The sequence below is a fragment of the Arachis ipaensis genome, chromosome B06 (genome assembly GCF_000816755.2).
Source record: "Arachis ipaensis cultivar K30076 chromosome B06, Araip1.1, whole genome shotgun sequence".
In the NCBI taxonomy this organism is placed as follows: Eukaryota; Viridiplantae; Streptophyta; class Magnoliopsida; order Fabales; family Fabaceae; genus Arachis; species Arachis ipaensis.
The window spans coordinates 15,445,954-15,473,908 of record NC_029790.2 but is presented as its reverse complement, the minus strand read 5'-3'; the positions used below and the strand labels follow the sequence as shown (position 1 = coordinate 15,473,908).

The window sequence follows — 27,955 nt, the reverse complement described above, 5'->3', positions numbered from 1 at the left end:
AGAAAAAAAATTATATATCATATATAATAATCCTTGATATATATAGTGTCATGTATATATTAAGATTCTCTATTTTAATTATGTGAGTGATTATTGTTATTTTCATTTTTTCGTTACATTAGAAAATAATATTTAAAACTAAAAAAGAGATAATTAATTTTTTTAATTTGAATTAAAAATGTCTTGTAAATATATCTAACTTTTACATATACTAAGTGTTATAATATTAAATAGTATAGTATTTGCTATAACAATGATTCAAAATATTAATTTAAGATATATTTGGGTCTAGTAAGACCTCAATGCAAGCAAGATCAACTAAAATCTATTGTTAGGGTCCCAAATCTGACTTAGGTTCATTACCTTAAAGGCCCAATGTAGATGAAGTCCACGCGTCCCCTCTTAAATCGGCTCAGATTGGATCTCTGTTGCTAGTTAGATATGGTAATGAGGACTCGGGGGAGCGTGAGAAACCCACTTTCCATCCCTCATTCCTATTTAAAAAAAATGTCATCGTTCTTTCTCCGTCATTACAAGTTCCTGTTTAATTACCCCTTAGAGAACGTAGATCTCTTCGGGTATCTACAAATATTCTTTGAAATTTTTTTAAAAAATTAACACAAAAAGACATAATATAATAAATCATAAAATAATCAATTCAATATAATTCAACACAATTTATAACATATTCGTTAGGAAAAATAACATTTCAAAAGGAGAAAACATAAAAAAATAATCCAACATAATAACATAACATAATTTTTTAGGACGATACTGAGCGAGTAGTGACGGACTTGATGAGAGGTAGAGAAAGTGAGTTAGAGAGAGAGAGAGGATCAAGGCTGAGAATGAGTCTGGAAGAAAAAGAAAAAATTCGAATTGGAGGCAGAAATTAGGGTTACTAAATTCAAGAAATGGATTTACGTATATATAAATTAGGATAAATTAATAATTTTATATTCGCGTATATTTAATAAGTTTTATGGGGGCGGGTACTTATGTCCGTGCCCCTATTAGGAGTGGCAAACGGGAAAGTCCGCCCTGTCTCGCCAAAAGCCCGCCCCGCCTAGTAAGATGGTCCTGAATTTTCCCCCCGCTCACCTAATGGTAGGCTCGCGGGATCTCTTTTTTTTTATAAGCTATTAAATATTAAACAATATATATAATTTCACAACAATTTCAATAAATTTATAATTTTTAAATTCACGCACATTAACGTCTTTATAATTATAAATATGTAATAAATATAATTATAAATCAATTTTTTTGAAACAAAATAATAAAACCAGCATTATCCAAAACAAAACAAATATTATCCAAAATATATAATTAAACATCTTCAAGTTTATAATCAATCAAATATAAAACATAATCCAAAATATAACTTAAAACTTCTTCAATTATCATCTTCATCCTCTTGTAGATCAATAACATCATAGAAATTTGTAAAAAAATGGCTCTACCAAAATAAAAGCTTGGCCCAGCGGGAAAGCCTGCCCTGCCCTGCGGAAGCCCACCAAATCTCGTGGATTAAGCGGTGCAGGGTAGGCGGGATTTTTAAGTTTGGTGGTTATAAATTTCCAGTCCAACCCGCATTTTTTTGGCGGGTTATGCGACCAGCTCGACAGGTTTCGACCCGTTTGCCACCCCTAGTCCCCATCCATTTTCGCGTGGCAGGTCGTGAGGATTTCAGGAGTCCCCATCTAACTCCAAAACGCGAGTAATCCCTGCAAATACCCGTTTCGACTGTTTTTGTGATCATCCTTATTGCTAGTATTCATTGGTTCGTGACGTGGAGCTATTTTAGCCACTCAATAAATTCTCATATAATCAAAGTTTAGGTTATATTTTTATAAAGTTACATGTATCCTTGTTATAACAATATTAATAAAAGATAAATGGATAAACACTAAACTATTGTTTGGATATAAGATAAAAAATAAGAGGAAAGAAATGGAAAGAAAAGTATATTTTTTTGTGTGTTGTTTAGATGAAAAAAATGAATGAAAAGAAAATAGAGGAAAAAATTTCTTTTGCTTGAATGGAAGGAAAAGTAAGAAGAAAAAAAATTATAATAGAAAAAAATTATATTAATGTTTTTATATATTATATATAAATTATAATTCAAATAGTAACTCTGTATTTTTATCCATTTGCACTTTTGAATCAATTTTCTTCGCAATTTTGAAGAGAAAAAATTTACGTGAGCTCCATATACACTTTTATGTTTTTCATTCAATTTCTTTGTTGAACCAAATAATGAAAAATTAATTTTTCCATCCATTTTCTTCTCCAGCATGTTATTTCTCTACAAATTCTTCTAATCTAAACAATGCATAAATATGTCACATTTTTATATATATAACAATAACTAATATCACATATTAGGCTAATTTATGTTGATAAACCAAAGTCACCCTAAAATTACCTGAATCCCTAAACCTAATAACGTTACTTAGTTGTCTCCATTTACATTTTCATATAAATCGAATTTAATGAATTCGAATTAGGGTAATAAGTAATAAATCTAATTTATATTTAATAATTTACCTCTAGCTTATGGTAAAAATGTAAGATATGATGCCAAAAAAAAAAAAACTAAAGCGTCATAAATTTTTTACTAACAAAATTTTTTTTTTCATTTTTTAGACACGTATCTATTTTTTTAAGTTATACATTTTGATTTATATAAATTAATGATAATTAAATGTACAAAAAATACTAATTAATAAAGGAATAAAATTTAAGATAAACATGTCCTGAACAAATTGAAATAAAATAAAGACTTTTAATTATGATCATTAATTATAATTACATATATTTATTTCAAGATTTATACTTCAAAAACACAGTATATTAATATTTTGTATTTTTATTTTTTAATTTTATACTATCACAAACATTAGTTACTTTTCAATAATGACAATACTTTTAAAAAAATAAACATAACTAAATTATCTTAAAATTATATAATAATTTTCAACATAACAAAAATAATATACAATTGGAATTTAGAAATCTGGAAAAAAAAAAGCCTTGAAAAACCAAATAGTCACCTAACTTTCTTTGCCCTCAATTCTGTGACCTCATTATGTGACCTCATTCCAAAAAACCCAGGAGAGTAAAATATTGCTTGACTTGCTTTTAAATACAATAGAGAAGAGCATACAACTTTCATCTCGTCACCGTAATTCCACCTACCCAATTACTACTGTTGTCGTGTCTGCTCCGCCGCCGTGTGCGTTGCTATGCGTCATCTAATTTAATGAATTTAATTAGAATAAATAATAAATTATTTATTTTATTTTAGACTTCATAAATGAAAAAACCAATTCACTGATACAATAAATTACATCTACTCCGCCGCCGTGTGCGTTGCTATGCGCATCCAATTTAATGAATTTAATTAGAATAAACAATAAATTATTTATTTTATTTTAGACTTCATAAATGGAAAAACTAATTCATTTATATAGAGGGATACATATATAAAGATGTGAATTGTAAAAATAGAGGGATACATACACTTTTTTCGAATTATTTATTGTTAATATCAGGTCAATTTTATAACATTCAATAATGACATAAATGATTATATTTGAACCATAAAGTTAACCTAAAATAAAATATAGAAATTGTTAGAAGCATAAAAATAGAAAAAAATATCAAATTTAAATAATGTAAAAAAGAATCTAATATATAAAGATGTGAATTGTAAAAATAGAGGGATACATATAGAAGAATAGCATGTATAAACTTTTTTTCACTATATCATAATTTGCTCCCGTTATACGATGAATTCAGCGGCAGTCGGCAGCTCCAAAAGTTTGCATCGATGCACCTCGAACACATGACCTGATTTCTTAAGCCGCAAGTATGCCGAGCACATTGTCGTCCAATTCCATCAGCAATGGTAATGCCTAAATTGAGACATTTTCGAGTTATAAACAAACAATTAACGAAACACTATTTATCCATACCTTCTTATTTATCCATAAAAGAAATTTTACATAAAGAAAAAAAAAGAAGAAAAGAATAGTTGAAATAGCAAGAGCGATAAAAATGATGATTATTATCATTTTGTTTGGCCGTCTATATATAGAAGACCAGAAAATCATGATTATCTAACAAAATTAATTTGTATTTATTGCATTTAATTTGAATAAGCAAGAAATTGTCATATTTTAGTTTATTATTTAATTCACATGATTTGAATTTGACTTAATACATATAATTTAATTTGATTTAATTATTAGTTAAAAATATCTCAATTGCTTATTTTATTTATAGATTTATTTTTAATAATTTAATGATCGGGAAACACTCCCCGAAGCATGCCACGTCAACTTTATCATTAAGTACAGACATCTGATTTTTATATAATAAAATAGATTTTTTTAATTACAAAAAAATCTTTTGTTACAAATTAATTGTAGCTTTTGAAACAAATGAATATTTTACTACAAAATATTTCGAACTTTTGTAACAACTTCATCTTTTGTCACAAAACATTATAAAATTTTACAACAAAATACTGATTCATTACAAAAGCCAACATAATTTGTAACAAAATGTATTGTTGTTACAAAATATTGTTATTATGTAACAGTCACTAATTTTTGTTACAAATACTTCATTTTCTTGTAGTGCATTCTCCATCTCCTTCCTCTCATCGATCTCCTCTCTCACTCCCTCACTCACTCACTTCCATCCAGTCACTGCCCTGGTCGCCATTGCAACTTCTGGAAGCTGCCTCCATCGCACAGCCATCGTCGCTGCTGCAACTGGTCTCGCCTCTTGTCTTCCTCACGCAGTACTATTCCGTCGGCGCCAGCTCTGTTCCACCACGCTCCTTCCCTTTAGTCGCGTCAACCCTTTCAGTCGTGTCCTGTCCCCTTATATGCTCACTGCTCAGTCTGCTCTCTTCTAGGTATTTTTTTTAACTGTCATTGTTGTTAGTTAATCCGTGAACTGTGATTTTTCATTACTGTGTGGTGTAGGAATGTGAAGAATTTTGAATAGTTTATCATATGACATTTTATGGTTTTTTTTTTTTTAATTTGACTTTTGAGTTTGTATTTGAAAGAGATCATAACAATGTGGTTTATGTAATATCTTTATTTTGGATAATATTTTAAGGTTAATATTAGATTATAATTATGTTTTAGTGTGTGTATCTATATTTTATGTATTATTTTATTAAAAACGGGTTTTCGGTTGAATTACGGTCGAACTAATTGAACCATAAATTAATATTTAAAGCGGTTCGATGACCAGTTAAGTTTCAGAACTTTGTTCTAATAACACATGTATTGTAGGTACCCGCAGTTTTCAACTTTTGTTTTTAATGAGAGAGTAGCTTTGCAAGAGTGGTTATGGCTAATAGACTATCTTAGAGTGAACTTTGCAAATTTTTATGCATAGTTTTCATTATGCCTTTATGCAATGAAAATGGACATTATTGGGTTTGTTTGAGATAAAATTGAGTTGGATTTTTTTTTCTTAAGTAAAAAACATTTACATGGATGAAACAAAAATAAATTACTAAAAATATTTTTAAGAATCTAAGTGTCAACAAAAATAATTTTAAATGACAAAAATAATAAAAATATCACCAACAATTTTAAAATTATGATAAAAATAATCAAACGTGAATAAAAACAACAAAGCACATGTCTAAAATGTGAAAATAGCATATTATTTGAATTTTTTGGTATAATTATACTTTAATTTTTCAAAAGGATTAAAGCTTTTTTTAATATTATTAAAAGTTAGTATTCTAGGATTAATATTAAATGGATTAAAATGCTCCTTTATGTTTAAGTTTTTTTTATTATATTACAAATTAAAATTTGAATTTAATTACAAAAAGACTAAAATACCCACTAAATTCATTTAAAAATAATTATTTTTTATCATTAATTTCAAAAACACTAAAATACGCTTTTAAAATAAAATTTATTTAATTGTATTAAACATAGTAAATGTGAACTCTAAAAATTAAAATTCTCTCGTAATAATTTTAAAAAGAACAAAGCAATTATTCATACATACACCCATTAAACATGGGTCTAGTCTACACACTGAATAAAGACTGTATAAACCACAGAATAAACTACATCTAAGTCAACTCAATAAGGAGAAGTTCAATCTACATGACGTCGCCCACACGGGTCGGAAATAACTACCGTCTCGACAAATAAGTTAGACCCCTTAACTTTAAGTGTTTGGATCTCACGTCCATATTCAAAACCCACCATGATTTCAGATTATAAGTCGGAACAACAAATTTTTACCGTTAATTTTTTAAAAAATAAATCTAAAATAATGTCATTATAAAATTAATTCATTTTGTTTGATTGTATTAGAAATTGAAAATTAAAATTTGATTTAAGAAAAAAAACCTTAATTACACTTTTAGTTCATTTAAAAACAAAAAAACAAAATACCTTCTTTATAACTCAAACAAAGTTAAACCTTAAGAAAAATTTAAAGTCTTTTTAGTAGATTCTATTTTAAGAGACTAAAAGATTCTTGTAGCATTAGTTTAAAAACAAAAAATAAAAACAAAAAATGTCCTTGTAATTCATATTTAAAGTACGAGTAAATGATCAAATTAGTCTCTAAAAGATCACTTGTTTTCAAATTGTTCCTCAAAAATTTTTTATTAATGGAGCTCATTCTTTAAAGATTTAAATTATTCATGGTAGTCCTTTCGTCATTTTCTTTGTTAATGGGTAAAAAATTTGCTAATGTGACACGTTAAGTGACACCACAACATACATCTAGGTTGTGTTTGGTTAGTGGGTGTGTCTACACAAGACAGAGACTCTGTTTGATTGTTAAGGCACACAATTTTAAAAGACACGCTGGTACACAAATTGACATAAATTACATGTATTCACTGTACCTCTAATAAGTTGAGACACAAAATTAATGTTGAGACACTAATTATTTTGATAATTTTACCCTCCCTTCTCCTCTCCATTTCAACTTCCGTTTCTTCTCTCTTCATGGCCAACCAAACAGAATCTCTTCTCCCCTCCCTTCTTCTCCCCATTTGAACTTCTATTTCTTCTTTCTTCATGATCAACCAACCTCCTCTTACTGAAGTGTCTCTGCCACTGTCATTGCTACGGCCTCACTTCCTCCTCATACTCTCCATCCAGATTGGGTTTGTGTCTTCTTTCTTCTTTCAAATCTCCAGATCTGCGACTTGTGTCTCTGCCATGTCGCAGGCGAGCCTCTATCATCGACCCATCGTGCCTCCATCTTCATCTCTGTTCATCCTTCTATTTGCCCCTTTCTGAATTTTTTCCTAAAATAAAGTTTTATTATTAATCTGTGCTATTTTTAGAAAAAAAAAATTATTGTCTGAATGCTATGAACAATTTTTTCCGTTGGCTTCTATGTTGTTGAAATATCTCACCTCCAATTAATTTCTTAATTTGATATTCCACTTGTTCATAGTCGCTTCAACAACTTAAAATTGACGCAAGGGATTCAAAATGGGAATCATGCCAATTAATTACTTGCTGTTTAATTAGAAAGATATGTATTAAATTTGTTGTTGAAATTATTAGAATTTTTGTTATTTGGATTTTTTTTATGAATAGAGATGAAAGAAAAGAATCAGTGTAACTGTTGAAAAAATATAGATAGTGGTGATGGTGATAAAGATAGATGATGAGGGTATTATTGATTTTTTAAAGTTTGATATGTATACGTATATTTTGTAACTATGTCTATATAGTTCATGTCTCTGTGTCCATGTCTCATGCTATACACTAAACAAACGGAGCCAGGATGCGTTTGTTTACAGCCACGAGACATTGAGACAGAAACAAAGAGACACAAAATCGTATTTGACATATGAAACATGAACAAAGACATTGTGTTAAGAGACACCGAATTAGTGTATTTTGTGTTTATCTAATCAGGAAAGACACAGAGACACTAATAAGAGATACAACTTATTTTTTACTTTTTTCTTTCATTATTCTTATTAATTTTTACTAATTATAACTCTTATTATTATTTTTTTCCTAAATTTTTTGAATAATAAAATTAATAATAAATTACTCTTTCATAATTTGTTCTAGTTTATCACCAAACAAAATACAAGAACATCAATTTGTGTTTCTGTCATTTCTGTCTAGTTCTCAGTGTCTTGTCTTGTCCTGTTTTCAAAATCCAACGCAACCTAAGAGTCTTAATTGACTATTAACATTATAAATTTATGAAAATTGATCAAATCAAAGTTTAATTGAGGGGAGAACTTGAGGTATTGGAATTTCTCAATTTGGGGTTCATTTAATCTAATTTCATTAACTAATAATGTTAATAGTCAATCACTACAAAAAAAAGGTTTAGCTAGTGAAAAGGGTGACCATAGGTCTATGGTCACGGTTTTTGACCTATGATCACGGTTTTTCCACCGTGGCCTATTCTGCCATAGCCATAGACCTATGGTCACGGTTTTTTTTATCTATGGTCACTGTTTCTATGGTCACGGTTGTAGTGTTCATATTCTGGTACTTTAGACCATATTTTTTTACCGTGACTATAGGTTAATCTATGGTCACGCATAAAAACTGTGACCATAGCCTAATTTATGGTCATGGTTTTCACCTTGACCATAACCTCTATGGTCACCCCCACATTAAAACCGTGACCATAGCCTTATCTATAGTCACGGTTTTTACCGTGACGATAGCCTCTGTGGTCACCCCACATTAAAATCGTGACTATAGTATTATTTATGGTCACCCTTCCTTAAAACAGTGACCATAACCTTATCTATGGTCACGGTTTTTACTATAGTCACGGTTTTTACGGTGACCATAACTTATCTATGGTCACCCCACCTTAAAACCGTGACCGTAGTCCATAGTCTTATCTATTGTCACAGTTTTTACCGTGACCGTAACCTATTTTGTTTTATGAGAATTAATTTTTTTTAAAACATAATCACATTCCAAAATGATGGTAATCAAAAAATAAATCTAAAAATGAAAAATGATAATCAACAATTAAGATAAATTGTGATTAAAGTAACCAACTAACATATAAATATAGTTGAGTGAATACACTTGTCTCAATCTCAGTTTTATATAGTGATATATACACTAACACTAAGTAGACACTATTAACAGAATTGTTCCATAGGCGTGAGAGCAATACAATTTAGACTCTGCCAAGATAGATTGTTTCTGGTATTGCTATTCTTCCTTCTCAACGCTCGAGAACTTTTGTTTCAGCCAATGTTCTGAAAATCGGACCGGATCGACCGGTCGGACTGATTTAACCGCGAACCGGCAATATTAATGGTCTGGTCAGGCATATAAAACCGCTAATCAAAAAACCATTGAACCGGACGAGAACCGGTCGGTCAGACCAAACCGAAACCCGGCCGGTTTACACAAAAGAGGGTAGCTCCTTCGTTTCTTTCTCCCGTTCTCCCTTTCTTTCTTTCAGTCAGAGAAATCACACAAACGCAATCACAAAACCCTAGCACTGTAAGCCTACACCACCGCCACAAGGAGTGGCATACTGCCGCCGTCCGTCGCACTCAAAGTTCGCCATCCGTCATCTAGCTTCTCTCGTGCTCAAAGTCTTCAACCCCTGTTCGCTGTCACCGATCGCGGTTGCTTCCTCGAGCTCGGCGTCCGTCGTCTTTGTCTGCTCAGCCGCGCTTCCGTCGCCGTTTGTTTGCCGTTCACGTTCGCGTTCGCTCGGCGTTCACCGTTCGCGTTCACTCGCTGTTCACCGTTCGAGTTCGCGTTCGTCTGGAAGCCACGTTGCTCTGCTTCAAACTCTGCGACCAACCCGCGCCTCCACTCAGCCGTCGAACTGCTCTCTGTTGTCCCCGTCGTGTGTTTCCTAAACCCGCCACCAGACAATACACTCACACAACACCAATACTCTTCTTCAAACTCTGCAACTTCTGATTTCTATTACAATAAGTAATTATTTGATTTGGTAGTGGTTTGGATTTTTTCATAGACTAAATTAAAGTTACAATAGTTATGTTCTCTTCTCTATCACATTGAAATTAAGCATTGAATTCTCTTATTGCGTTTTAATTTTACCGCACTCAACATGTTTGATGAAATGCTTTAACCATATTTCTGGTTGGTTTTATAATTTCTAGCTTTTAGAAACTTACTAAGTTGATTGCATGTGAAATTAAAATAATTGGATCATAGTAATTAGGAAATTTTAGCTGTACAAATAGCATCTTTGCAGAAAATATATTAGCATGATGATTCCACTTGCATTAGTGTTCTTCTGGTAAATTTTTTAACTGTTATTGTGAGCTTGTTAATTTGCTAATTGTTCTTGTGTTCTTCTGTTACTTTTAATTTTTTTTGTTTTGTTGTGATTTTCTGTTTTTGAATTTGTTAAGTTGATAATTTGGTAAATTGTTGTGCTGCTATTGTTTTAATTTGTCAAATTGTTAGGTTACTGCGACTTAATTTGTTGGATTTTCTATTTAGGTCTTGTTCTTGTTTATTTGCTAAATTGTTGTTGTGTATTTATTGTTTATTTGCTGGATATTGGTGATCATTGTCGTTGAGATTATTTACTATGCAGGTTTAGTGTCATCACTGTTTTGAAATGTTTTATAATGTACTCATGTTTGTTGCTGTTTTGTAATTGCTGGTTATAAATTTAGTGTGATTATTGGTTAATGTTTTGTAATGTTTGGTACTGAATGCTGATTATTGAGTTCAGATATGGTTGTTTATTTTGACTTAGGTAAAGGGACTTATGGTCATTTTTTCCTGCGTTATACCGATTCAAATGATTATTTTCAGAGGATGAGCACTTATTTATGTATCTTGAGAAACTGTCTTTCTGTGTGTTATGAGCATTTGGTGAAGCCTGTATTGTACCTATTCAAAGCTTAGTTTTACCAAATGGTCTTCAAAACAACTCATCCAAAATGCTACTGCACAAATCCAAGTCTATTGTCTCTAAAAGCCTGCATGCACCTTCATTTGGTAAAGCCTTTCTAGCACTAGTCCACTACCAACTTTGTTATTAATAACGTTATCAAATTTATTTATCCGAGTACTATGTTTATTTTTTAGTTGGATTTATGATAATTCATTTGATATTCTTCCTATTCTTGTCAGATATTTCTTTTAACATTTTGTGTACTAATGAGGAATTGTACTTGCTTGGTATCATGCTTTCATCTGGCAATTTTGCATTTAATATAAAAAAAGAAAAATCCTAAGAGAGTAATTCACCACTCTATTAGAAAAGCTTCATACTACCTTATACCCTCAACTTAATACTTGCATATTTATAATTTATTTATTATTCTATTTTAAAACGGTTTTTTCGGTTGAATCACCGATTAGACTGATTGGACCAGTAAACCAGTGAACCAGTAACTAAAGCAGTTTGATGACCGGTCCGATTTTTAGAACCTTGGTTTCAGCCACTTTACCATATGAAAGCTCAGCACCTGCTTCATTAACATGCAAAGCAAAGTTACATTAGACATAAATTAGTATAACTAAGCTAAAGTCACATTAGACATAAAGAGAACTACTTCTAGTTCAGAAGTGCTCCACAATAAACTACCAAACAATAGGGAGAACGTCATTTAGATGTAATTAATACTAAACATGAAATTAAAGAACTGACATGAAATTAAATGTTCAGGCAATACAATCCAAGAGAAAAGACTTCTTTGTTTGGAAGTCTAATTACACACTAGTAAATTAAGTGCAAGGAATAAGTTTAAATTTATTTTACATTGGCAGACCTGGATACTAAGAGCTTGAGGCCATGTTTATTATAATTAAAAATACTGTGAAGCAGCTTAAAAACAGTATTATCTAAGCACAATCCTGTTTCGAATTTAAGGTGTGAAGCAATTTCAGGCAACCAATCGTGACAACATTTAACAGTAACGGTTAATGTAATCATAATGATAAAATAGTAAATAATGGAGTACCTCAACCAGAGCGACTTCCTTCCTCGGCAAAGAACCCAACGATGGAAGGGGAGAGTCCAACATCCTTTGCTCCTGCAATTAGCGCAGCTTCAGTCCATCCCAACTTTATCTGCAAAATTAGAACCACCGCAATTTCTCACTCAATTAATTCGTAACATAAATGAATTAATGAAATGAAAGAAGGAAGAGAGAGTACGAACAACATGAGTGAGGGAGGCATGGAGCACGCGAGATTGTTCGTCCTGGTTCTGGGATCCTCATCAGGCGACGGCGATGGCGATGAAGATATATTAGACGTAAAATTTCTATGTGATTACATTAACCAAAAAAAATTTAGATAAGTATAGGGCATTACTAAGGTATCTCAACTCTTACCGTCATCTCATTTAAACGTAGCCTATTCCAACTTTGTAATATAACCTTTAATGTGTTACGTACATGGCTTAAAGCTACTTAAGGCATCCATGGATCCCAGATGGTTCTCACGAGCATTTCTTAGCTAGTTAGCCTGATGCTTCTACCATCTTAAGAATTTAAATTAATAGTTTAATATCTTCTATGAGATCGATATGGCTATGTTTTCTCTCCTTTGGTTTATTTCATGCTTCATGTTGGGTTTGCTTTGAATTAATATTAGGACTGCATTTTCTTTGTTTTAGATCGTGTTTACCCTTTATTATTTATGCAGCTATCAGACTCTATTATCTCCTTGTCAATTCGTTTCTAAGTTTTTATCTTCTGTTTATTTATTATTAAGTCTTCTCCTTTCTACTTCTGGTTTCCTTTCTTCACAATCAAACTATGAATTTCAATCTTGCAAAGCCCCATTATTTGGTTGTAACAAATTAACTAAGTAACAAATTACTTTCAGCAAAAAAGATTTCAGCAACACATTTCACGCTCTAACTATTTGGTTGTAACTATTATTACCCATCACATTCTGTCCCCAGTTAATTATGAAAACGCACACGATATTCATTATTCTTTTCAGATATTGAAGGAAAGAAGAAAAGACACCAATCGTGACTTTCTTGACAGCTAAATGCATAAATAGTATGTCTACTTTGGGACTCTGTTAATTATTTCTATTTATGAAGTTTTTGCAGTGCACTTTAACAATCTTAAGAAACAATTAGTTTATTCCAGGGAGAAAAGAAACAGAAATGGTAAAGGGAAGATTCCACATTGAAGTGAAAACACAACTGCTTACCAGTACCACATACCAAAGCAAGTTAACTCTCTAATATCTATTCAAGAAATTTAGTACAAATGCAGCAGAATATACAAGTCGAAATAAACAGCAAAATATTGAATAAGCATCCAACCAAGTAATTACCTCTTGTTGCAACCGCCATTTCCCTCTTACTTGTCCGCAGAGCCTCTATAATTCCCAAAAGAAAAGAGTGAAAAAAATGCACAAGTAGATAGTCAATGCTAAATCTTTGAATTCCTAATTTTGATTAAAAAAAAAAAAAACTTATAATTTCTAATTTTTCCACCTAACCAATTTTTCCCAGCACTCACAATCTACAGAGATGTATTATTTTATTTCCTTTTTTCAAAAAACAAAAGGTACGAATTTGAATGCGAGTTGCAAAATTCAGAGTGCGGAGAAAGTGCAAAAACGAAAGAATGACACGATATGAGAAATGAGGAGGAAGAAAAGGTGGACCTTTGGGTTTTCTTCTTGAAGAGTATAATAATAATTTTATAATTATACTCTTGTATTATAAAATATGGTTATTCCTCAAATTATTTAACTAACAAATTAAAACAATAAAATAATTTACAATAGTAAATAATTTAAAATTTCATTTTTTGGGTTTTATATTTTGAAAAGATTGAATAATCTTTTCGTTGTCAATACAATTAAATATCTCTCTTTTTATATATGTCACTAAACAATCATTTAAAAATTCATCTCTCATACGGTTGCGAAGCCGACTCTTTATGAAATAGGAGAAAAAGTTCTTTCAACTGATGTAGTTGCTACAGGCCAAACTAAAGCTAACTTCAAAAGAAAAAACACTAATGGATAAACAATATTTTTTCGAGTCTCAACCGATTTCTGGAGTAATACCCCAAATAGGTCCCCCAAGAAATTTACTGTCGGACATATTTGTCCCTAACAAAATTTAACTAAAATTTTTTCCCTGACATTTTTAGTTATACACCAGATACGTCCCTATGGCAGTTTGACCCGGTCAAGACGTCCTACGTGGAGATTAACGGACTGACGTATCAGGTTAACTGCCACGTGTCACCTCCAGGACAATTTAGTCCCAATCCAAGATGGACAAAACCACGTCGTATTGGATCATGAGGCGAACGACGTTGTTTCGTAGAGGACAAATTCGTCCCCACCATGAAAGACAGAGTTGCGAAACGGCAACGTTTTAAATGAGGGACTTATCTGTCTGTTTGAGGGGACTTATCTGCCTGATCATTATGCTTTTATAGGGACCTATTTGTGTGATAACCTAATGTTTGGGGACCTATCTAACCTATAATTGGTGACATTACCCTCAAATATATTCATTGTCTTTTTTTAGTTTCATTGAAAACACAAGCTGATGTATCTGGACCTGGTAGCTTGCAAAATTTTAATCCTCCCTCTCATGACACTCAAAGTGAAGATTCTCCTTCACATGTCACAAAAAAATATCTCAGGCAAGCCAAAAGTATGCTAATTTTGAATGACTTAATGCGTATGTTGAACGATGACTTGGAGGAGAGAGTGAAGCAATCAGAAGATCTGTTGTTGAAGAAGAATGAGGATAGCCAACTTGTGAAGAAGCATACTGTTTTTGCTTTGTTTAGGGGTATAATAATTGGGGACATTGGTAGCTGTAGTTGTGTTTTGTATGTATATAGTGATTGTTTAGGCAAATTTTAAATTGTGTTGATTATCAAATTGTTAGATTGAAATGTCTCATTATATTTAGATGGATATGCATGAAATTAATTGTGGTGAAATAGTATAAAAGAAACACATTGCTTTTGGTTTGAACAATCTAGATGCCACTGGTTGCAGCTGCCATGGTCTCAACACTAACACTCTTCTGAGCCTTGGGCCGGATTACTATTTGCCTTGGATGTCTAAAAGGTTGCTGAGCCTGGAATAAACAAAATTATTATGAGGATGTTTCATACAGATTTCAACATACGCATTAAGTCATTCAAAATTAGCATACTTTGGGATTGCCTGAGACATTCTTTTGTGACATGTGAAGGAAAATCTTCAATTTGAGTGTCATGAGAAGGAGGATTAGAATTTTGCAAGCTACCAGGTCCAGATACATCAGCTTTGTATTTTCAATGAAACAAAAAAAGACAATGAATTTATTTGAGGGTAATGTCACCAATTATAGGTTAGATAGGTCTCCAAACATTAGGTTATCAGACAAATAGGTCCCTACAGAAGCATAATCATCAGGCAGATAGGTCCCCTCGAACAGGTCAGATAGGTCCCCCATTTAAGACGTTGTCGTTTCGCAACTCTGCCTTCCATGGTGGGGACGAATTTGTCCTCCACGAAACGATGTTCGCCTCATGATCCAATACGACGTCGTTTTGTCCAACTTGGATGGGGACCAAATTGTCCTGAAAGTGACACGTGGCAGTTAACCTAACACGTCAGCCTGTTAACCTCCACGTAGGACGTCCTGACAAGGTCAAACTGCCATAGGGACGTATCTGGTGTATAACTAAAAGCGTCAAGGACAAAATTTTAGTTAAATTTTGTTGGGAACAAATCTGTCCGACGATGAATTCCTTGGGGACCTATTTGGGGAGAGCACCAATCCCATTTAAGTTTGAGAATTGACCATCAGAATGCACATCTAATATGAAATTCTCAAGTTGACTATCAAGTGCCAAAAGTTGAGTAGAAGAAAATTCTAATGGATAGAATTGAGCTAACTGGATCAACTTCTCCTTATCAAATGCAAGAAATGAGTGTCTTGGATTCAGACAAGTTATACAAAGAAGTAATTCAGTATTCACCTCTGTAAACCAACACAAGTAATACACAATACCACCTGACCTAAAAGCTATTGATTCTTAACTATTGATTCTTATTCAATCACAAACCATTCCTTTATTCTAAATCCCCATTCAGCCATTTCCCACCCCAAAAGCTTCTTTATTTATAATATACATATGCTATAATTAATTGGTTACAGGATTGAGAAATTTTTGTTGTTTACCACTCTTGATAAGTTGATAGGTTGATTTGGGTTCCCAATCATGTACCAAGAGACAAACTAAACTCCAGGAGGATGACCCAGTAGCGGTGTGGCGCCAACGACAACAGAGAAGAGGATTGTAGACTAAAATAGAAGAACCAGTCAACCAGAACTCCAGAAATCCAGAAGAAATTGATGTTTGTTGAAGAAGAAGGCAGAACCGCAGAATCAGATGCTGAATTGCTGAGTGTCAAAGGAAGGATCGCAGAAGAGGAACGCAGCGGCAGATCCACACAAATTAGAAGCAGTGACGGAAAAGAAGGTAGAACCTAAGAAGTGAGAACCACTAGACGCGTCATGGCGGCGATGCAAAGAGAAACCGACGAAGGACGGTGACAGAGCCACGTGGGAGAATCGCGGCGATACAAGGAGTCGCGGAGCCGCGGAGTCGCAGGGAGCAGAAACGCGGAGTGACAGCCTAACAGGGGAGCTAGTGACACTGCCACACAGCCCACACTGGCGGAGCCCCGGAGCGGCAGAAATGCGAAGTAGCCGAGTAGCGATCTGGCGGCAGTAATTCTGACCTTCTGGGGCTTGGAGGTTGGAGGGCAGAGGCTGGAGTAATTAGGGATTTGAAATTGGAGAGAAAGGGAGAAGCAGAACAGTTTAGGGATTTGGGGCGGGGGAAAAAGTCATTATATAATGGAGGCAATCTTGACATTTCACTAAGAATTACTCTTTATTATTTAAAATTTGACTGGGGGCAGTTGCCCCCACTGACTTATGCATAAATCCGTCCCTGCTTGTGATCATAGTTATCAAAACTGGATCGTACCAGACCGACCAGTTCGACCAAAAAACTGATAAACCGGTGGTCTGGCCGGTTCGGCTTACAATGCAAACCGCTTCTGCAATTAATCCGGTCAACGGTGGTCAAACCCGTTGAAAACCGGACGGGTCAACGCGAACCGGGCGAATGAACCGCGCGTCTCCACGGTGCACTGGCGGGCATGCTGAATCACAGTAGAAGCACCTTGTGCTCCTTTGCCATTAAGCCAATCATTCTTCTTTGGTAAATATAGGCTAATAATAATATATATAATAAGAAAGTTCACATGAGAATGCTCTAAGTCTACCGAGTTAAACGGTTCGACCACTGACCCATCGGTTCAACCACTAACCCAGTGACCCAATAACTTCACCAGGTCGATTGCCGGTTCGGTTTCGATAACTATGCTTGTGATTCGTGAGTGTACAAAGGGGTTGGAGGCGACCAGTTGGACTGTGGAGAGACGACCGGACCATAGTGACGGCGATAATGAGAAGAATAGCAGCGACAATGGAGGCTAGGATTGAGCGCGACCAACGTGGTGGTGGTAGAGACTCAGGCTTCCGTTTTTCTTTGGAGACTGGGGAGAAAGAAGGAGAAGGGAGAAAGGAGGCTCTAGCGCTAGGGGGCACTCGCATGCTTTCTGAATGTTCTCTAAGCGATACAGCGTCGTTTCATTTGAACCGGTCGGGTCTCGGTTCAGTCTGACCGACTGGTTTAGCGATTTTCATCTGGTTTTTGAATCAACGGTTTTACCTAAAGAACCGAAACATAAAATCTATCGGTTTACGATTGGACCGGTTCGACTAGTCGGTTTGATCTGGTTTTCAGAACCATGCTAGCAACTGATGAGCAGAGGAGAGGGGCTGGCGACAGGCAACGCTTTGACGGCCACGAGGAAGAAGCTAGTGACTAATAAGCAGACGAGAGGGGCTGGAGCACGACCAGAGGTGGCGCTGTGCGTGACGGGGAGGAGGGTGCGTGGCTGACAGAGAAGGAATGGGGATTTCGGCACCAAGGAATATCTTCACCCTTTTCTCCTACGGGGAGAACGACGAGTAAGGGGTTTAAAAAAAATTGAAAAATTGTACTCTATGGTCACCCCTTAAAATCGTGACCATAGGTATCTTTAAGTCACTCTCCAAAACCATGACCATAGATCATTTTAGGTCACCATTTCGTAAAACCGTGATTATAGACTCCTTTTGGTCACCCCTTAAAAACGTGACCATAGACCCTTTTAGGTCACCCCACCATAGACCCTTTTAGGTCACCCTTTTTTAAAAAATCGTGACCATAGACCATTTAAGGTCACCCCCCAAAACCGTGACCATAGACTCCTTTAGATCACCCCAAAAAATCGTGACCATAGAACCCTTTAGGTCACCCTTTCATAAAACCATGACCATAGACTCTTTTAGGTCACCTCTCAAAATCGTGCCCATAGATGACTTTTGGTCACGGTGAAAAACCGTGACCATAGACCAGTTTAGTTCACCCCCAAAATTGTGACTATAGACCCCGTTAGGTCACCCCCAAAACCGTGACCATTAGACCCTTTTAGGTCACTCTTTTTTAAAAAATCATGACCATAGACCATTTAAGGTCACCCCCAAAACCGTGACCATAGACCCCTTGAGATCACCCCAAAAAATCGTGACTATATACCCCTTTAGGTCACCCTTTTTTAAAAAAATATGACTATAGACCCTTTTTGGTCACCCCCATAAACCGTGACCATAGAGACTTTTAGGCCACCATTTTTTAAAAACCGTGACCATAGGTACTCTATGGTCACCCTTTTTTAAAAAACCGTGACCATAATTTTTTTTGTCACGGTAAAAAACCGTGACCATAGACCCAAAATGTTGCAGTGAATTAGAACTAATATGTGTGTGTTGTTATGTTATTTAACGTACTACGTCAACAAACTCTGATACCATTAATAATGAAAGTGACGAAATGACTAACATGATTAATTTAAAATCTTTAAAAGACGAATTTGATTAAAAAATTCTTCAAAAACCAAATTAGAGAAAGAGTGGTCTTTCAGAAATTAATTTAACTATTTACTCTTTAAAATACTAAAATATATTTTACATATTAATTTTAAAATACTAAAATAAATAAACAAAATCTTTACGCAAATACAACATTAGCAATTTCCAGACGCAAATGCAACAAATGCAACTGTATATAATCCGCTCAATTGTACATAATCCGCTACAGACTATCGCGGATTACGTTGAGGGCTGCGTTACTCATAAACCGCTACACCATGTAGCGGTTTATGCTCATATGGTGCGAGACTCATAATCCGCTACACCCTCTAGCGGATTATGAAGAGTGTGGAAAATCGGGTTGGCTTATGTTTAAAAAAAATACACTTTCTAAAACTGAGTTTGTTTTGCATAGAATAAAGGGCATTTTAAGCCATTTTAAGCCATTTTCTATGCAAAACAATTTTAAAAAATGACTTAAAAATGTTAGAAATACTATAAAAGTTTGTCTTAGTAATTTAGGTAAATATTGGTTATAACTATATTTTTCTTAATTTTTAAATTATTATTGACTATGTGGAGTATTTCTTTAATGTCCTAAGTCATTAGAACATTACAAATTTTTATAGTACTTCTAAGTTCTAACATCTTTTAAGCCATTTTTTTAAATTATTTTGTATAGAATAAAATATTTTTTTATAGTATAATTTAAATAAATTTATTTTTTTCTCAAAAGATAAATTTTATTGGTGCAATAAAATAATAGGCCCATTTTGGACTTACAGCAAAAAAAAAATGGGAATTTCCCAACTAAGCAAACGTACTAGATATTAACTCCTGATAAAGACATGGAACGTTACTAAAAGGTGTGAAAAAGGTAAAGTGAAAAAGAAAGAATTTTTGGAGGAGGAGCGTCGTTCATCAATGGAGGTGAGTCACTGCTTCCAGAGTTCTGGACTTTGTATTAAAAAAATATTCATGAACTATTAAAAATGGGCAAAAGAGTATGTATGAAATTCGAATTGATAGCTCATTAATATTTTAAAGAAGTCTCATAATTAAATATTTTGTTAGCTTTTTTTAATACATGAAATAAAATATATATTTTTTTAATTTTTAAATTATTAATTTTTTTAATCAATTATTAATTTTTTAATAAAATATATAGTTATAACCAGTATTTACCTAAATTACTAAGATATTACAAATTTTTATAGTACTCCTAACATTTTTGAAGTCATTTTTTAAAATTATTTTGCATAGAAAATGACTTAAAATGGCTTAAAATGCCTTTTATTCTATGCAAAACAAATCCGATTTTAGAAAGTGTAATTTTTTTAAACATAAGCCAACCCGGTTTTCCACACTCTTCATAATCCGCTAGAGGGTGTAGCGGATTATGAGTCTCGCACCATATGAGCATAAACCGCTACAGGGTGTAGCGGTTTATGAGTAACGCAGCCCTCAACGTAATCCGCGATAGCCTGTAGCGGATTACGTGTAATTGAGTTCCGCTACAGGGTGTAGCGGATTATATACAGTTGCGTTTGTTGCATTTGCGTCTGGAAATTGCCAATGTTGTATCTGCATAAAGGTTTTGTTCATTTATTTTATTTGCATAAATTGCCCATATATAAAGGCATAAAAAAATCTCTCCTATTTTTTACTTTTAACTATTATAATTTCTAAAAATATAAACAAATTATAATTTTTATATTCACAAACATTAAAGTCTTTGTAATATAAAAAAAAAAATAGTTAACCTAATTAATAGGTTACCTTTTTAAATCTAGACCATTCAAATAAAATATAATAAATGAAGAGTTTAGATTTAATGAATTAACAAGGTGTGCAGCACTCCATACTTAATCATGAGCGTTTAAGAATGAGCCATTGTTTTGGCGCCATTCTCGAAAAAGATTTATTTTTAAAGATAATTTTTTAAAAGATTTTTTTACAAAAGTAAAAGTGATTTTATATTTGAATATCTCATGTAAAAAGATATAAATATTATTCCCAAAACAAAATAAACATAATTCAAAACATAATTATAAATATTGTCTCTAAAACAAAATAAATATAATCCAAAATTCTCAATTTTCATCTTCATTCTCTTGTAAGTTGGGTTGAAAAAAGTTGGGTTTTGGTAAAAAAATTGTAAAAATACCCCTTGCTAAAAAAATTCTAAGCCTGGCGGGGAAGCCTGCCCCGCCCTGCCAAAACTCGCGGTTTAAGCGGTGCGGGTTAGGCAGGCTTTTACTATTTGGTGGTCCTAATTTTCTAGCCCAACCTACCTTTTTTGGCAGGTTACGCGAGCCGGTCCAGCGAGTTTAGACCCGTTTGTCACCCCTACTCGTAGATTATACTTTCATCATAAATTCGTAACAAGGTGGCGTATTTTATCTATTGGGATAATTTTTTCATAAACTATTAGAAAATTATCAAGTGCTCCCCTGACCGTAAACAATTTATAAACTCTTGGATTAATAGTGAAGCAGCAAAGAATTTCGCTGTAAGTTAGCGGGGTTCTTGCGGCATTTATCATACCATGGTTTGTGATTTTGTGTATAAAATGCACTTCCAAATACATACTCATATCCATTTTTTATATCTATTTCTTTTCTCAAACTTGAAATTATTTTGCATTCAAATCCAGTAACACTAACAATTTTTATCATGCACTAAACCCCAATTAATTCTCCAAATTGGGATGGAGACGTAGAAGAGGTGGAAGAGGGAATAACCAATTACTAAAGGAGATGGAAATAACACAGTATCGATTATGCAGAATCCTTATCCACCATTAAAAAAAATATTTTGATAAATTTTACCTTTATTAGTATCATACATCATTAATTTTAAAAAATAAATTAATAAACATGTGTTAGCATACTAGTTGTTCATACCCTGACCCAACGCTAAGGCCCAGGATCCAAGTAAAAAGGCCCAACCCAAAAGAGTTGAGCCTCACACTACACAAACCAGATGCCACGAAGTTGGCTATCTTCACGACTTGCTCTAAAGAAGTCGGTACGAGGATCAGCTGGCAGATAAACCTCCCTCAAGAGGATAACTGCCCCTAGAATCTTTCTAACCACTTCCAAGAGCCATATCTCAACCACCCTAAGATAAAGGGACGGTTATTCCCCTTAAAAGGTAGAACTACTCCAACGGTGGTTATTGGTCCATCCCTATAAATACACTGACACTTCTCAGGTATCTCAGAAGCTCCAATACTCTCTAGACCTGCTCACACCCTTGCTGACTTTGGTATCGGAGTGTCTTTGTAGGTACCACCCCCCATTCGTTCATACTCACAAGTCGGACGGAGGCCCCCAAGGCGCAGACCCGCACGAAGGCTTCCTTCCTCGGACGATTGGGCCAACCCAGCGAGTCCAGCCCAACAATCTCCAGTTACCCATCGTAACATTTGCGCCGTTGCCGGGGACCCGAGAGATCAACCAGTAATGGCGGACAGATCTCCTGAAGAGGGTTATGTGGAGACAAATTCTGAACAAGAGAATCTGGATACCGGAAACAATGATGCAGACCTAGCCCTCCATCAGGGAGCCAACGACCAGCATAGAGAGGGTACCTCCGGAGTCAAAAATCCGAAGGTGAATTCCTCAGAAGGGCGCGAATCGGAGAAGGACGGACAGTCCCAGGCAACTGAACTTATGGGATTAGTCCATGTCCACCAAAGCCGCCTGGAACAATTGGAACAGGAACGGGAGCGACAAAAGGAGACCGAAAAGAACCTAAAAGAGGAGATGGAACGGTGAAAAGAGTTAGAAAGAAAACTCTTGAAGTTAGAATCCTCCCTCAAAAGTCGGAACTCCCGCGACGATCGACAAGAGTCGCCCCTAGGAGGGGAGGACCCCTTCAGCGAGGATATAATGAGGGTAAAAGTTCCGAGGAACTTCAAAAGCCCCGATATGGACCTCTATGATGGAACCACAGATCTGAAGCATCACCTAAGCAATTTCAAAAGTCGGATGTATCTGGCTGATGCCTCCGACGCTACGCGATGCAAAGCTTTCCCGACTACCCTGTCGAAAGCAGCGATGAAGTGGTTCGACAACCTCCCCCCAAGGTCAGTCACCAGTTTTGAAGACCTCTCAAGGAAGTTCTTGATGAGGTTCTCTATCCAGAAGGACAAAGTAAAACATGCGCCAAGCCTCCTGGGAATAAAGCAGGAGGTCGGAGAATCCTTACGAGCCTACATGGAAAGGTTCAACAAAGCATGTCTAGAAATCCAAGACCTGCCCACCGAGGCAGTCATTATGGGTTATTCAATGGGCTTAGAGAATGTCCCTTCTCACAGTCCATATCAAAAAGACACCCCACCTCCTTAAGTGATGTACAGGAAAGAGCTGAAAAGTACATCAACATGGAGGAAAATGCTAGGCTGAGAGATTCGAGTTGGCGACCTGGACATCTTCCCTCAACAAAAGAGAGGGAGAGGGAACCCAAGAAGAAGGAAGAACTCGGTCTCGATAGACCAAGGAAATATCACTCTTATACTCCTCTAAAGGATTCTGTTCCGAAGGTTACCTGAAACTGGAGGTCGATCTCGGATGAGATCGTCTGTACTGGTCGGAGATGACGTGTCCGGCTGGCTGAGGGCGGCCGGAACTGTTGTGTCTGACTTGTTGGATTGACTGCACTGCTGATCCTTGGCCACCGGAGGGTGGGGAGTACCTGCAAGAGACTCCGATGCTTAAGTTAGCACGGGTATTAAGCAAGTTTTTAGTAGAATCAGAGTATGAGTTATACCTGGGTGTTCCAGTGTATTTATAATAGTTGTAGAGTGACCTTTCTAGATAAGATAAGTTAGTTATCTTATCTTATCTTTATCTTTGAGTTGAGGTCAGCTTATCTTCAAGGAAACCGCCCTTATCTCTATAGGCTTGGACGACCTTTGGATTTGGATCGTGTTCCTCTACTGGGGCCCTTTATGGGCTTTCCTATCGATTTGGCCGAGTTCTTTAAGAAGAAGTCGGTCCGCTTGACCTGAAGAGGTCGGTCGCTTTGTCGATTAATCATCCCAGGTCGGTTAGCTCGACCCAGGGTAAGAACAGTGCCCCTGCTTGAGCTCGGTCTTCTTTATCGAGGTCGAGTCCTTAACTTCGGTCCTTCTTGTAGCGAAGCCGAACTCAAGCATTTTGTCGACTCTTTTTTGTAGCAGCTTTTGAATGTAGAACGTTTTTCTTCTATAAGCACGCGCTTTTGTATTAGCGCTTTTTTGGGAATGCAAGCGGTTTTAATATCCGCATTTAATTGGCATTTAATTGCCCCGTTTCCCCTAACTTTTGTATTTTTGAATTTTGCATTTCAAGAAACGGTTTCTCTCCTTCGCCCTTTTCGTAACTTCTTCGCACTTATTCATTTTCTGCTTTTCACCCACATTTCAATTTTCTTGCGACGTCGCTTGGTGATTTTTCTGAAGCTTCTGTTTTTGCCTGGCGTTTTTGTAGTTTCGCGTTTCTTTCTGTGGTACTACTTTTGTTCGTGCTTCTTTGCTCGTGAGAAGGCAATTCCCGATTTCGTCTTCCATCCTCAATTTCCCTTAAGTTTGCTACTTTTTCCAGGTTGGTACTATCTTTCTTGCTTCTTTCATAGCTTCGACTTCAGTTTTTTAGTGAAGCTTTGATTTTGCATGTTGGAAAGTTTGAATCTTTTTCGTGGTCTTGTATTCGCTTGTTACTGTGATGTGTTTTTCCTGACTTTTCTTTTACGCATTCCCTTGGCATTTCCGTCGAGGCTTTCTAGGGTTTTGTTGTTGCTTCTAGTTGTTTTTCCTGTCTGATATCGATAGAGAATCTGCCTCTGTTTCTCGCTTTGTTTGGAGATTTCTTTTTTATTCTGACAAAGTTTTGCACCTTTTGATGATTTCTATTTGGCGTGTTCGGTGTTAGTGCTTGCTCTTTGCTGATGATTTTTTGCTCGATTTCGAAAAAGTTTGCGCCTTTGCTGTTTTTCTGCTGATAAACTGTAGGAGGGTGGATCTTTGTTTTCTGGATTTTATTTTGATGAGTGCCGGGATGTCGGTTGTAGAAATAACTTAAAGACCTTGCTTTGTTTACTGCCTCCAAGGGATGCCCCAAGACCTTTGTCTTTAGTCTTGGGGTTTTTTCTTTTTGTTTATCCGTCCGTCGAGATGTTTTGCCCTTTGTCCGAGATGTTTTTTGAGTAATCCATTCTTCTTTTCTTTTGTAGGATTTAGTTGACCTCATGTCTTCCCGAAATAACATTGTAGAGATGCCTTCCCAGGTTCCCGCGGGTATGGCCGATTGGGTGGACTCCATGGTTCTCATGTGTATCTCGATGGTTGACTCTGAGTTTAGTTCTCAACTTAGGCAGTTTCACAGCGTCTGTAGTAACTCTGGTGATGAGAAGAATTATGAGCTTGTTCCTCCTTCCTCTGACGAGAGAGTCTGTTTCTCGACTCGAGTTGTTGACGATCGCCCTTTCTTTTATGCTTACGATTTTTTCTTTGGTCAACTCGGAGTTACTCTTCCCTTTACTCCATTTGAAATCGACCTGTTATGGTCTTGTAATGTTGCCCCTTCTCAACTTCACCCCAATTCCTGGGGTTTCATTAAAATTTTCCAATTGCTGTGCAATGGCTTTGGTATTCCTGCTTCCCAGTCTCTCTTTTTCTATCTGTTTGTCTTGACTAAGCCCGGTGTGGTAAAAAAGAAGTCAGCTTGGGTCTCCTTCCATTCTACCCAAGGAAAGAAAGTTTTTTCCATGTTTGACGAATCGTTTCATGATTTTAAAAACTATTTTTTCAAGGTCTAAGCTGTTGAAGGAGCTCGCCCCTTTTTTCTAGATGAAAATGATGAGCTTGTAGAGATGCCTTCCCAGGTTCCTGAGGGTATAGCCGATTGGGTGGACTCGATGGTTCTTATGTGTGTCTCTCTGGTTGATTCTGAGTTTTGTGCGCAGCTTAGGCAGTTTCATTGTATTTGTAGTAATCTCAGTGATGAGAAGAACTATGAACTTGTCCCTCCCTCTTCTGACGAGAGAGTCTGCTTTTCAACTCAGGTTGTTGATGGTCGCCCTTTCTTTTATGCTTATGATTTTTTCTTTGGTCAGCTGGGTATCACCCTTCCTTTTACCAAATTTGAAACCGACATGTTATGGTCTTGTAATGTTGCCCCTTCTCAACTTCACCCCAATTCCTGGGGTTTCATTAAAATTTTCCAATTGATGTGCAATGGCTTTGGTATTCCTGCTTCCCAGTCTCTCTTTTTCTATCTGTTTGTCTTGACTAAGCCCGGTGTGGTAAAAAAGAAATCAGCTTGGGTCTCCTTTTGTTCTACCCAGGGAAAAAAGGTTTTCTCCATGTTTGACGAGTTGTTCCGTGATTTTAAAAACTACTTTTTCAAGGTCCGAGCTGTTGAAGGAGCTCGGCCCTTTTTTCTGGATGAAAATGACGAACCTGCTTTTCCCTTGGAATGGCAAAAAGACGTGAGGGTCTCCAGGTATTTGTGGGAGATATTGGATGATGCTGAGCGAGCCTTTGTGACTATCCTGGAAGAACGCTGGGGTCAAGTTCCCCATCTCGACACAAAGAAATTTCTAACCAATCCTTCTCTTCTTCAAACTGAACTTGGTATCTTTGCGTATTCTTTATTATCCGTGTATGTTGCTTGTAGCTGTCTTTCCGAGTTGTCTAAATCGATATAATTGTTTTTCTGTTTTATTTGTAGAGGCAATGAAGAATAGTGAATACATGAAAGCTTTTAAGAGGGCGCAGAGGGCAACTGCTGCCAAGGCAGCTGGGGAAGGATCTGTTCATACCCTGGGTCAAGATGTCTGACCCGGGATGTTTAGCGACAAGCCGACCGACCTCTTCAGATCAGACTATCCGACCTCTTCTCAAAGAGCTTGGCCAATGACCGACCTCTTCACAAAGAGCTCGGCCAAAACGCTACAGAGGCCCAATGAGGGCCCAAATAGAAGGAACACAGCCCAATCCAAAGGCGGCTCAAGCCTACAGAGAGAAGGGCGGTTCCGTTGAAGATAAGCTGACCTCGCCCAAAGATAAGATAAGATAAGATAACTAACTTATCTTATCTAAGAAGGTCACTTCTCACCATTATAAATACACTGGAGCACCCAGGTATAACTCATACTCTGATTCTACATAAAACCTATTTAATACCCATGCTAACTTAAGCATCGGAGTCTCTTGCAGGTACCCCCACCCTCCGGTGACCAAGGATCAGAGGTGCAGCCAGTCCAACAAGTCAGACACGACAGCTCCGGCCACCATCAACAAGTCGAACACAACAGCTCCGACCAGTGCAGAAGATCTCGTCCGAGATTGACCTACAGTTTCAGGTAACCCTCGAAACATTGGCGCCGTTGCCGGGGACCTGGAAGTCATCCCATCACCATGGCGAACGAACAGGACAATGACCACGACTCAGATCTAGAGGATAGAACACCGCACAAAAAATGCGGACACTACACCTAAGGATACTCCTCAACTTAACAACGAGAATAATTCTCCAAACGCGGGAGCCATGGAGGCGCTTCAAGACCGTTTAAAACAACTTGAAAAAGAAGCCCTACATCAACGAGAGGTTGAGAAAAACCTACAAAGGGAAGTTAGGCGACGCTGCAAGTTAAAGGACAAGCTCCTAAAACTCGAAGCAGATCTCAAAGCCAAAACAACTCGATCCGGTCACGAAGACAGCCCCCACAAAGATCAAGACTCATTCACCAAAGAGACCATGAAAGCTAAAGTCCCAAAGGACTTCAAAGCTCCCAACATGACCCCGTACGACAGCATATCAGATCCAAGCCATCATCTTAGTAATTTCAAAAGCAGGATGTATCTCACGGAGGCCTCAAATGCAATCCGTTATTCTCCATCCAAAAAGATAAGGCTAAGAACGCCCCAAGTCTATTATGAATCAAGCAAGGAGATCGGAAAAATCTCTGCAGCTAC

General features: G+C 36.0%; 1 protein-coding gene and 3 long non-coding RNA genes across 4 annotated transcripts in view; 2 read left to right on the top strand and 2 right to left on the bottom strand.

Moving 5' to 3' along the window:
• LOC107646453 (mediator of RNA polymerase II transcription subunit 14) overlaps positions 1–5,157 on the top strand; it is a 30,906-nt gene extending 25,749 nt beyond the window's left edge. Inside the window, exon 6 of the mRNA XM_016350636.2 lies at positions 5,140–5,157. Coding sequence (XP_016206122.1) covers positions 5,140–5,157 — 18 coding nt within the window. The remainder of the gene's footprint in view (positions 1–5,139) is intronic.
• Positions 9,184–13,643, bottom strand: LOC110263189. Its single transcript, XR_002348376.1, has 5 exons — positions 13,311–13,643; positions 12,175–12,279; positions 11,975–12,083; positions 11,442–11,479; positions 9,184–9,248 (listed from the first exon to the last, which is right to left on the bottom strand). It is a non-coding gene; the product is annotated as an uncharacterized LOC110263189 (long non-coding RNA).
• On the top strand, positions 9,245–27,681 carry LOC110263187. The gene is made up of 3 exons (XR_002348373.1): positions 9,245–9,873; positions 11,861–11,869; positions 27,670–27,681. It is a non-coding gene; the product is annotated as an uncharacterized LOC110263187 (long non-coding RNA).
• On the bottom strand, positions 10,896–11,435 carry LOC110263191. Its single transcript, XR_002348378.1, has 2 exons — positions 11,262–11,435; positions 10,896–11,181 (listed from the first exon to the last, which is right to left on the bottom strand). It is a non-coding gene; the product is annotated as an uncharacterized LOC110263191 (long non-coding RNA).